This window comes from Salvelinus alpinus, chromosome 6 (genome assembly GCF_045679555.1).
Source record: "Salvelinus alpinus chromosome 6, SLU_Salpinus.1, whole genome shotgun sequence".
NCBI classification, from domain to species: domain Eukaryota; kingdom Metazoa; phylum Chordata; class Actinopteri; order Salmoniformes; family Salmonidae; genus Salvelinus; species Salvelinus alpinus.
Genome location: NC_092091.1, coordinates 88690746 through 88703528, shown reverse-complemented (window position 1 = coordinate 88703528; position 12783 = coordinate 88690746). Strand labels below are relative to the sequence as shown.

General features: G+C 45.8%; 2 protein-coding genes across 2 annotated transcripts in view; one reads left to right on the top strand and one right to left on the bottom strand.

Moving 5' to 3' along the window:
* Positions 1-769: 769 nt before the first annotated feature.
* ptprdb (protein tyrosine phosphatase receptor type Db) overlaps positions 770-12783 on the bottom strand; it is a 294094-nt gene continuing 282080 nt past the window's right edge. The window contains exons 38-42 of the mRNA XM_071408267.1: positions 4630-4756; positions 2475-2600; positions 2077-2231; positions 1690-1825; positions 770-899 (exon numbers count right to left, since the gene is read on the bottom strand). Of these exons, the coding sequence (XP_071264368.1) occupies positions 831-899; positions 1690-1825; positions 2077-2231; positions 2475-2600; positions 4630-4756 (613 nt within the window). The 3' untranslated portion in view covers positions 770-830. The remainder of the gene's footprint in view (positions 900-1689; positions 1826-2076; positions 2232-2474; positions 2601-4629; positions 4757-12783) is intronic.
* Positions 5260-11986, top strand: LOC139579538 (uncharacterized). The gene is made up of 2 exons (XM_071408266.1): positions 5260-5553; positions 10099-11986. Exons 1-2 carry the CDS (start codon positions 5532-5534, stop codon positions 10959-10961), a joined length of 885 nt encoding a protein of 294 aa, XP_071264367.1. The 5' UTR covers positions 5260-5531; the 3' UTR covers positions 10962-11986.

Genomic DNA, 12783 nt, shown 5'->3' with positions numbered 1-12783 from the left:
CTCTGCATCGTCCCCACAATGTCCAATCAATCAATCCGTGACGGAACACATAAAGTGGACTTTCTTGATAAAATAACAAAAAATGTCCAAAGTTGTTTTGATGATGAGTTTATCATCCTACTGTAGTCTAGTACATATCTAGGTGGGTGTTGCTTGTTCTCCTAACTGTCTTCCTTTACCATGTAAAGACTTGTTCCACTGTGAATGACGTGAGTTCCCCTAACTGTCTTCCTTTACCATGTAAAGACTTGTTCCACTGTGAATGACGTGAGTTCCCCCTAACTGTCTTCCTTTACCATGTAAAGACTTGTTCCACTGTGAATGACGTGAGTTCCCCTAACTGTCTTCCTTTACCATGTAAAGACTTGTTCCACTGTGAATGACGTGAGTTCCCCTAACTGTCTTCCTTTACCATGTAAAGACTTGTTCCGTTATCAATCCGTTGAATCCTCAATCCGTTGTTAATTAGTGTCAGTTTGCGTCCAAAAATGGCGCCCTATTCCCTATATAGTGCACAAAGTAGTGCACTTCTGACTGAGTAGTGAGTGGGTTTGGGTTGGGTCTGGAGGTATCCCCCGGTCAGACACGCAAATATGGCTCAGTTTAGGTGCTCGTTTTGGGGGCGGAGTGAAGCCATCGGTGCCCTGCCCTCTGGAGGTGGTGGAGGCCTAATCTCAAATGGCCCCTATTACCTGTGTAGTGCACTAACCAGTAGTGCACTACTTTTGAGTGTACACACTGGGCCAAAGAAGTGAGAATACACTGTGGTCTAAAGTAGTGCACTACACAGGGAGTTAGGGTGTTGTTTGGGACGCGGACAGAGGGAGGTATTATGTTGCATAGTGGTCGAAGCTACCCAGATACTCCAGACCGGCCCGGTAACAGAACTGGTACTGGTCCTGAAACAAACAGATCAACAACAACACACCTGTTACAATCATCATCATCATCATCATCATCATCATCATCATCATCACATCATCATCATCATCATCATCATCATCAACAACACACCTATTACAATCATCATCATCAACAACACAACACCTATTACAATCATCATCATCATCAACAACACACCTATTACAATCATCATCATCAACAACATATTACAATCATCATCATCATCATCATCAACAACATTACACCATCATCATCAATCAACAACACACCTATTACAATCATCATCATCATCATCATCATCACAACACACCTATTACAATCATCATCATCATCAACAACAACACACCTATTACAATCATCATCAACATACTACTAGTAGTAGTAGCAGTAGTAGTAGCAGTAGTAGTAGAAGTGGTATTAGCAGTACTAGCAGTTGTACTAGTAGTAGCAGCAGTAGTGGTAGTAGTAGTAGTAGTAATAGTAATAGTAGTAGTAGCAGCAGTAGTAGTAATAGTAGTAGTAGTAATAGTAGTATTAGTAGTAGTAGTGGTAGTAATAGTAGTAGTATTAGTAGTAGTATTAGTAGTAGCAGTAGTAGTAGTAGTAGTAGTAGCAGCAGTAGCTGGGCTGGTCAATCCTTGTAGATGTGGTCCAACAGTACAGACACTACTAGTAGTAGTAGTAGTAGCAGCAGTAGTAGCAGTAGTAGTAGAGGGAGTAGTTATCATTCTCCAGACACCAAACCTAAACAATAGTTGACTGATTAGTGAGAGTTGAATATCTCACCTCAGTCTGAACTGTAGCAGGTCTCTGTGTTCGCAGCATCTTCACAGTCTGGAAGATGTCCACTACTCCTTCATATCTCATCCTCTCCAGAACGATACTCAGAGTGATGAAGACCCCTGTCCTCCCCACACCAGCACTGATGGGACCACACAGACAACACCACAGATTAGATCACAAAATGGCTGCCGTGCATCATGCATTTCTCTGTGAATAGTGCCACATAGAAAATATGTTCTGTGTCAGATTTATGTTTTTATTAAACATGTGCTTTTTAAAAATCTGCTTGTTCAATGTTTGTACCTGTATATTGAATAACAAAAAATGCATATCTGGAGTTCGGTTACATCAAGTCAGATTAAAGAGGCATTGAGGGAGGCGGGACCTTACCTACAGTGCACCGTGATTGGTCCGTCCTGGCCAAACTGCTCTTTAGTTTTGTGCACCTGGCCAATGAAATCAATGAACCCCTCCCCTGATTTTGGCACTCCTTGCTCCGGCCAATCAGTGAACTGGAACTGACGAACCGTCCGAGACTGGCCGTCCTGGAAAAAAATAATCCACCAATCAGAACACAGACAGTAGGTTGATTAACCCACACAGTTTTATACACACACACACACACACACACACACACACACACACACACACACACACACACACACACACACACACACACACACACACACACACACACACACACACACACACACACACACACACACACACACACACACACACACAGTTGTGAGAAATATCTCTTCACAAACACTCCCTCCCCCACTCACCCTGGCATCGGTGACTTTGAACTCTCGTAGGATGTACTGGGGCATGTTGTACTCAGCCATGGGGTCCACCACAAAGTACTGGTACCTGGCTGATCGCTCTGCTGGCCAGTACTGATGGCACTTCTCCTGTAGGGGGAGACACAATGAGGGTTAACATAGTGTGTGTGTGTGTGTGTGTAACAGTATAGCCTCCGTCCCTCTCCTCGCCCCTACCCGGGCTCGAACCAGGGACCCTCTGCACACATCAACAACAGTCACCCACGAAGCATCGTTACCCATCGCTCCACAAAAGCCGCGGCCCTTGCAGAGCAAGGGGAACAACTACTTCAAGGTCTCAGAGCGAGTGACGTCACCGATTGAAAGGCTTTTAGACCTTTTGAAAGGTCAGGCCTTTTTTCAGGTCCTGAATTTGTTCAAATGCAATTTTATGCTTAAAGGTTAGGTTAAGGGTTTTGGGATTAGGGTTAGGGTTTTTGGGGTTAAGGTTAGGTTTAATGTTAGGGTTAGGTTAGAGACAACAATACTTTTAATGGTCAAACATTTTTACTCTCCAAAAAGCCCTGAAATGTCACCAAAACAAAGCTGTGTGTGTGTCAGTGTTCATTTTGTCAACAATAACTACAAGGAAAAATACTCGCCAACAACCTATTTTTCCTGACTAAAACTATGATGATAACGAGACGAGATGCCCTAGAGAAAAAAACGATAACTGTAACAAATCACTTTTAATTTTAGTCGATGAAAATGTGACGAGACGGGAATTCCACGTTCGACTAATGAACAATTAAATTGACATGAATCTACTTTTCATCCGTTTTGTCCAATCCTAACCATGCATGCAGAATATTTCATGTAGTCCTCTCATTGGCAGAAGTAAAGTTGTGTGATCTGATTGAGCTGATCTGACTGGCTCTCCCACACAGCTCCCAGGCAGTCTCTTCAGTCACTCTTCAGTCTTCTGAGCTGATGTGAAGCCAGGACACTGGACTTGTAACTAACCTCAACTAGAACTGATGTGAAGCCAGGACACTGGACTTGTAACTAACCTCAACTAGAACTGATGTGAAGCCAGGACACTGGACTTGTAACCAACCTCAACTAGAAACCATGTTTACTCTCTCTTCATTTCATGTTGGCCATTTTTTGCTTTTATTCATTCATCTGTGTTGCCGCTCTAGAGGGCTGATAATAACTAAAACTAGACTAAAGTTGTCCAGAGTTTTAGAGGACTGATAATAACTAAAACGAGACTAAAGTTGTCCAGAGTTTTAGAGGACTGATAATAACTAAAACGAGACTAAAGTTGTCCAGAGTTTTAGAGGACTGATAATAACTAAAACGAGACTAAAGTTGTCCAGAGTTTTAGAGGACTGATAATAACTAAAACGAGACTAAAGTTGTCCAGAGTTTTAGAGGACTGATAATAACTAAAACGAGACTAAAGTTGTCCAGAGTTTTAGAGGACTGATAATAACTAAAACGAGACTAAAGTTGTCCAGAGTTTTAGAGGACTGATAATAACTAAAACTAGACTAAAGTTGTCCAGAGTTTTAGAGGACTGATAATAACTAAAACGAGACTAAAGTTGTCCAGAGTTTTAGAGGACTGATAATAACTAAAACGAGACTAAAGTTGTCCAGAGTTTTAGAGGACTGAGAATAACTAAAACTAACCAAGGAAGAGATGACTAAAATGTGACTAAAACTAAAAGGTATTTTAAGACTAAAAATACATCTGAAATAGCTGACACACAAACTAACACTGGTGTGTGTGTGTGTGTGTGTGTGTGTGTGTGTGTGTGTGTGTGTGTGTGTGTGTGTGTGTGTGTGTTCTGTGTGTGTGTGTCTCTGTGTGTGTGTGTGTGTGTGTGTGTGTGTGTGTGTTCTGTGTGTGTGTGTGTGTGTGTGTGTGTGTGTGTGTGTGTGTGTGTGTGTGTGTGTGTTCTGCTGGCCAGTACTGATGACACTTTTCCTGTAGAGGGACACACAATGAGGGTTAACACAGGGTGTGTGTGTGTGTGTGTGTGTGTGTGTGTGTGTGTGTGTGTGTGTGTGTGTGTGTGTGTGTGTGTGTGTGTGTGTGTGTGTGTGTGTGTGTGTGTGTGTGAATGGTAGGTGTGGGTGCATGCAGCGTTTGTGTGTGTGTGTGTTCTTACCCGCCCCATCTCCCTCAGTTTAGTCAACATGACCACTATGGTAGAGTTGTGTTCCCACAACATTCTCCAGTAGTCCTCAGTAGTCTCAGCCAGTGGGCCCTGGGTGGCTATATAAGCCCTCTGCTGCCTGTATAGAGACACACACAAAGACACACTTTACAATCATCACACACACACACACACACACACACACACACACACACACACACACACACACACACACACACACACACACACACACACACACACACACACACACACACACTGAACGAACACACACACACACACACACACACACACACACACACACACACACACACACACACACACACACACACACACACACACACACACACACACACACACACACACACACACACACACACACACACACACACACACACCCTGTGTTAACCCTCATTGTGTGTCCCTCTACAGGAAAAGTGTCATCAGAACTGGCCAGCAGAACACACACACACACACACACAACACACACACACACACACACACACACACACACACACACACACACACACAGACAGACACACACACACACACACACACACACACACACTGAACGAACACACACACACACACACACACACACACACACACACACACACACACACACACACACACACACACACACACACACACACACACACACACACACACACACACACACACACACACACACACACACACACACACACACACAGGCACCCTTCTACTGAGGCCACGCCCTCCCCCGTTTCTACTGGTTGGATTTCTGTCCCAGGGTGATGATGCAGTCACCCGTCCCTCAGTCACCGTGTGTTAGTGTCAGGACAGAGACGTACGTTTCAATAACAGGAAGACGGCACCAGAGCCCCAGGTTGATCCAGTGACTCTCCGTATCAACGATGTCAACGTTGGACAATCAGGGTAAGACTAGAGCCACAATAAACACAAAATCATCATTTGTTATATACCATGTTTCTTCCTGTTTTAAAGCCAAGCTCCTTCATGTGTGAATAACCTCAGAGAGTGTGGGGCCGACCATTAACGGCCACTGTTATTATCAGTGTTGCAGCAAATAACGACAGAGTCAATGACAAGATCTGTACCGACTTGACGTTACAATAAAACCTGTCTGGTCTGGTCTGATTCTGTCTGTCTGTCTGTCTGTCTGTCTGTCTGTCTGTCTGTCTGTCTGTCTGTCTGTCTGTCTGTCTGTCTGTCTGTCTGTCTGTCTCTGTCTCTGTCTCTGTCTCTGTCTCTGTCTCTCTCAGTTCATGAATTGTGTCAAAAGTTCTGGATCAAGTTAAATGTGTTGAACACTGGTTGTCAACAGCCCGCGGTGATGAGACAGTTGTTGTATTAGAGGTTATTATGATGACACCAGGTTTCTGTGTCTGACTGACGGAGTTTAGGAACCATGACTGGTGAACTACTAGACTAAAACGAGCCCTGATGCTGATGCCAGACCACATAGCTAGCTGTAACATTAAAACGAGCCCTGATGCCAGACAGACAGCTAGCTGAAACATTAAATGGAGCCCTGACACTGATGCCAGACAGATAGCTAGCTGTAACATTAAAAGGAGCCCTGACACTGATGCCAGACAGATAGCTAGCTGTAACATTAAAAGGAGCCCTGACACTGATGCCAGACCTCATAGCTAGCGGTAACATTAAAAGGAGCCCTGACACTGATGCCAGGCAGACAGCTAGCTGTAATATGAAAACGAGCCCTGACACTGATGCCAGACCAGACAGCTAGCTGTAACATTAAAACGAGCCCTGACACTGATGCCAGACCAGATAGCTAGCTGTAACATTAAAACGAGCCCTGACACTGATGCCAGACCAGACAGCTAGCTGTAACATTAAAACGAGCCCTGACACTGATGCCAGACAGACAGCTAGCTGTAACATTAAAACGAGCCCTGACACTGATGCCAGACCACATAGCTAGCTGTAACATTAAAAGAAGCCCTGACACTGATGCCAGACCAGACAGCTAGCTGTAACATTAAAACGAGCCCTGACACTGATGCCAGACCAGATAGCTAGCTGTAACATTAAAACGAGCCCTGATGCTGATGCCAGACCACATAGCTAGCTGTAACATTAAAATGAGCCCTGATGCTGATGCCAGACCACATAGCTAGCAGTAACATTAAAACGAGCCCTGATGCTGATGCCAGACCACATAGCTAGCAGTAACATTAAAACGAGCCCTGATGCTGATGCCAGACCACATAGCTAGCAGTAACACTAAAAGGAGCCCTGACACTGATGCCAGACCAGATAGCTGTAACATTACCTTTCAGTTTATTGTAGTAAAAGTGTTCTTTACTACCATGTCTCAGACTGTCCTGTCAGAAACCTTCCTACCATGTCTCAGGCTGTCCTGTCAGAAACCTTCCTACCATGTCTCAGACTGTCCTGTCAGAAACCTTCCTACCATCTCTCAGACTGTCCTGTCAGAAACCTTCCTACCATGTCTCAGACTGTCCTGTCAGAAACCTTCCTACCATGTCTCAGACTGTCCTGTCAGAAACCTTCCTACCATGTCTCAGGCTGTCCTGTCAGAAACCGTCCTACCATGTCTCAGACTGTCCTGTCAGAAACCGTCCTACCATGTCTCAGACTGTCCTGTCAGAAACCTTCCTACCATGTCTCAGGCTGTCCTGTCAGAAACCTTCCTACCATGTCTCAGGCTGTCCTGTCAGACACCGTCCTACCATGTCTCAGGCTGTCCTGTCAGAAACCTTCCTACCATGTCTCAGACTGTTCTGTCAGACACCGTCCTACCATGTCTCAGGCTGTCCTGTCAGAAACCTTCCTACCATGTCTCAGGCTGTCCTGTCAGAAACCTTCCTACCATGTCTCAGACTGTCCTGTCAGAAACCTTCCTACCATGTCTCAGGCTGTCCTGTCAGAAACCTTCCTACCATCTCTCAGGCTGTCCTGTCAGACACCTTCCTACCATGTCTCAGGCTGTCCTGTCAGACACCTTCCTACCATGTCTCAGACTGTCCTGTCAGACACCTTCCTACCATGTCTCAGACTGTCCTGTCAGAAACATTCCTACCATCTCTCAGGCTGTCCTGTCAGAAACCTTCCTACCATGTCTCAGGCTGTCCTGTCAGACACCTTCCTACCATGTCTCAGGCTGTCCTGTCAGAAACCTTCCTACCATGTCTCAGGCTGTCCTGTCAGAAACCTTCCTACCATGTCTCAGACTGTCCTGTCAGAAACCTTCCTACCATGTCTCAGGCTGTCCTGTCAGAAACCTTCCTACCATGTCTCAGACTGTCCTGTCAGAAACCTTCCTACCATCTCTCAGACTGTCCTGTCAGAAACCTTCCTACCATGTCTCAGACTGTCCTGTCAGAAACCTTCCTACCATGTCTCAGACTGTCCTGTCAGAAACCTTCCTACCATGTCTCAGGCTGTCCTGTCAGAAACCGTCCTACCATGTCTCAGACTGTCCTGTCAGAAACCGTCCTACCATGTCTCAGACTGTCCTGTCAGAAACCTTCCTACCATGTCTCAGGCTGTCCTGTCAGAAACCTTCCTACCATCTCTCAGGCTGTCCTGTCAGACACCTTCCTACCATGTCTCAGGCTGTCCTGTCAGACACCTTCCTACCATGTCTCAGACTGTCCTGTCAGACACCTTCCTACCATGTCTCAGGCTGTCCTGTCAGAAACCTTCCTACCATGTCTCAGGCTGTCCTGTCAGAAACCTTCCTACCATGTCTCAGACTGTCCTGTCAGAAACCTTCCTACCATGTCTCAGGCTGTCCTGTCAGAAACCTTCCTACCATCTCTCAGGCTGTCCTGTCAGACACCTTCCTACCATGTCTCAGGCTGTCCTGTCAAACACCTTCCTACCATGTCTCAGACTGTCCTGTCAGACACCTTCCTACCATGTCTCAGACTGTCCTGTCAGAAACCTTCCTACCATCTCTCAGGCTGTCCTGTCAGAAACCTTCCTACCATGTCTCAGACTGTCCTGTCAGACACCTTCCTACCATCTCTCAGACTGTCCTGTCAGAAACCTTCCTACCATCTCTCAGGCTGTCCTGTCAGAAACCTTCCTACCATGTCTCAGGCTGTCCTGTCAGACACCTTCCTACCATGTCTCAGGCTGTCCTGTCAGAAACCTTCCTACCATGTCTCAGACTGTCCTGTCAGAAACCGTCCTACCATGTCTCAGGCTGTCCTGTCAGAAACCTTCCTACCATGTCTCAGGCTGTCCTGTCAGAAACCTTCCTACCATGTCTCAGGCTGTCCTGTCAGAAACCTTCCTACCATGTCTCAGGCTGTCCTATCAGAAACCTTCCTACCGTGTCTCAGGCTGTCCTGTCAGACACCTTCCTACCATGTCTCAGGCTGTCCTGTCAGAAACCTTCCTACCATGTCTCAGGCTGTCCTGTCAGACACCGTTCTACCATGTCTCAGGCTGTCCTGTCAGACACCTTGGTTATTCGTTAGGAACGTGTCATGCTAGTTGTATATTATTAAACTCATGTTGATTGGCTTCTTAATAAACATGTATCTATTTTCTCCTCCTCTCACCCCCCCACCTCTCTCTCTCCCTCCCCCACCCCTCCCCCACCCCCTCCACCAGACCTGGTTAATATATATGTATAAGAGTATCTAGTATTTAAAATACTTTTTGTTGTTGTGTTTTTGAGTATTTTCAAATCCACAGCCCAAAACAAGTACATTTATTTCAGTATAGTCAACCAAATTGTATTTTAAAAGTATTTTCAAATACTTATTTCAAATACCTGGGTTAAATGCATGGGAGAGTATTTGAGCCTGTGTATTGGCAGTGTTCTAATACTTTCCAAGTGTATTTATACAACTTGTATAAGTATTTAACTACTTTTCTTTTCAAATTAGATATCCGAATACATACTTCAAATGTATGTGAAAGTAACTGAGATATTTGAAATAGTATTTGAACCCAGGTCTGCTCTCTACCCCTCTTTCCCCCACCCCTGTTTTCTCTCTCTCTCTCTCTCTCTCTCTCTCTCTCTCTCTCTCTCTCTCTCTCTCTCTCTCTCTCTCTCTCTCTCTCTCTCTCTCTCTCTCTCTCTCTCTCTCTCTCTCTCTCTCTCTCTCTCTCTCTCTCTCTCTCTCTCTCTCTCTCTCTCTCTCTCTCTCTCTCTCTCTCTCTCTCTCTCTCTCTCTCTCTCTCTCTCTCTCTCTCTCTCTCTCTCTCTCTCTCTCTCTCTCTCTCTCTCTCTCTCTCTCTCTCTCTCTCTCTCTCTCTCTCTCTCTCTCTCTCTCTCTCTCTCTCTCTCTCTGTGTGTGTCTCTCTCTCTCTCTCTCTCTGTGTGTGTGTGTGTGTGTGTCTCTCTCTCTCTCTCTGTCTCTCTCTCTCTCTCGCTCTCTGTCTCTGTGTGTGTGTGTGTGTGTCTCTCTCTGTCTCTCTCTCCTCCCCTCCCCCCCCTCCCTCTCCTGATAGATATCTATAAAGCTGTAGGAGCGGCGGTGCTGGGCTTCATCTCTGGCGTACCCGGAGGTTACCTACTATCCTCCACAATGGCAGCAGAACTCGGTGGCCTGGGCCCTCCGCCGGAAGACATTAACAAGGGAGAATCAGAGGCAGACAAAGGGTTCATCACCTTCCTGACCCTCTTGATAGGAATGTTCCTGATGTTGTTTCTGCCCATGGTAGTAGGAGGAATACTGTGCCTCGCTGCCTCCATGGCAATCAGGAAGGCCGGGGAGACTGAGCCGGACGCTACGGAGGTGGCTGCGGTCGTAACAGTGGTTCTGATGGGGACCTCTGCTATATGCGGAGGTGTGGGATTCCTCTTGGAGACAGCCATTGGAGGACTGACTGACATCCTCACCGTGTACCAATACACTGTAGAAATGGCGGTGAAAGTCATCTTTATTGTCGTGTCACCTTTTATGGCTGCGTTGGCAGCCGGGGTGTCGGTTCAGTTCGGTAAGGGAGCCGTCAAACTGAGGGCAGCAGCAGGCATAGGAACAGGGATACTAGCGGCCTTGAAGTCCCAGTCAATCCTGGGGCACTGGGGCACTATGGGGGCTCTGTTTGGTCCGGCGGCAGCTGCAGGGGTGGCTCTGTCCGCTGCTCTGAGACGCAGCAGCAGTAGCTATGGGAAGGCAGGGAGACTCGGGGCAACACTGGGGGCAATGTGCGCCACCTGGTTTGGGAGATGGACTCTGAGTTATTTCACGGTGTGGATTTTAATATGGATCTTTCTGATCTCACTGCTGTCCCTGGTAGTTGTGGACCCTACCAGACCAGCTAATCAAGGAGAACGAATCTCAGATACAATGTCAGCAGAGGAGATTTAGTCAAGAAATCATTTGACTAAATGTTTCTTTATACCCATTTCAGACAGACGATGTGGTATGCGACCTGTAAACAAAATCGGAGGCAATGTTTATACGAGCCCCTTTCATACAAGCCCTTTAGTGACCACTCCCGAGTGGCGCAGCGGTCTAAGTCACTGCATCTCAGTACTAGAGACGTCACTACAGACCCTGGTTCGATTCCAGGCTGTTTCACAACCGGCCGTGGTTGGGAGACCCATAGGGAGGCGCACAATTGGTCCAGTGTCGTCCGGGTTTGGCCGTCATTGTAAATAATAATTTGTTGTTAATTATCCGACTTGCCTAGTTAAGTAAATATATTTTGGGAGGTATACCCCTTTTATACATATCACTGGCCAATTGGGAGGGGTGGGGGTACTGTTAAACCATGGGGGCTATTTGCAGTTCAAATTAGGGAGGTTTTAAACAAAGGAAGTGTTAATGAATTTACATGTAAAAAAAAAAGCAGAGAACCGTTCACACAGACTCATAGCTGTATTTTGGTTACAGGGTCTGTGGAAATGCAGGAATCACGACTAAGTCTTTAAGTGGGTTTTATTTCTCCATGTTTTTTACACCCTATCCATTTCAGATATACCAATAACCTGGTATAAACATGCAGGCATTGTAGATGAGTGTGATTTTGGTCTGTGTGTGAAAGGGATAATCTTTCATGCCTTTGTAATCATTGTATTTTAATAAAATGTTATCACCTGTATATATAGGACTCCAGGTAGTCATTGTAAATAATAATTTGTTTTTAACCGACTCGCCTGGTTAAATAACGGTTAAATATAAAATACATAAAACATTGTCAGTTTACTAACAGGGAATGTTTGGTATTGTTTGAATATTATTTAAATATTGCATGTTGGGTATTATTTTGCTTGTTGGGGCAGGGAGAGTCTTTTGATTGTAATCTCTATGTACGATACTTACTCCCCTTGTTGTTAAAAAATGGATATAATTGTACATCTATTTCAAAAACGGTATCTACTCTTTCTTTATATCTCTCCAGAAAATATGTATATAAACTAAAAAAATAAAAAATGTTTGTTTGGAATTATTTTAATAATGTTAGAGGATGACTACATTACAGACACCTGCCAGCTCTCACAACACCTGGACAGGGTGCGTTCCAGGATGACTACATTACAGACACCTGCCAGCTCTCACAACACCTGGATAGGGTGCGTTCCAGGATGACTACATTACAGACACCTGCCAGCTCTCACAACACCTGGATAGGGTGCGTTCCAGGATGACTACATTATAGACACCTGCCAGCTCTCACAACACCTGGACAGGGTGCGTTCCAGGATGACTACATTACAGACACCTGCCAGCTCTCACAACACCTGGATAGGGTGCGTTCCAGGATGACTACATTACAGACACCTGCCAGCTCTCACAACACCTGGACAGGGTGCGTTCCAGGATGACTACATTACAGACACCTGCCAGCTCTCACAACACGTGGATAGGGTGCGTTCCAGGATGACTACATTACAGACACCTGCCAGCTCTCACAGGGTGCGTTCCAGGATGACTACATTACAGACACCTGCCAGCTCTCACAGGGTGTGTTCCAGGATGACTACATTACAGACACCTGCCAGCTCTCACAGGGTGCGTTCCAGGATGACTACATTACAGACACCTGCCAGCTCTCACAGGGTGCGTTCCAGGATGACTACATTACAGACACCTGCCAGCTCTCACAACACCTGGATAGGGTGCGTTCCAGGATGACTACATTACAGACACCTGCCAGCTCTCACAACACCTGGACAGGGTGCGTTCC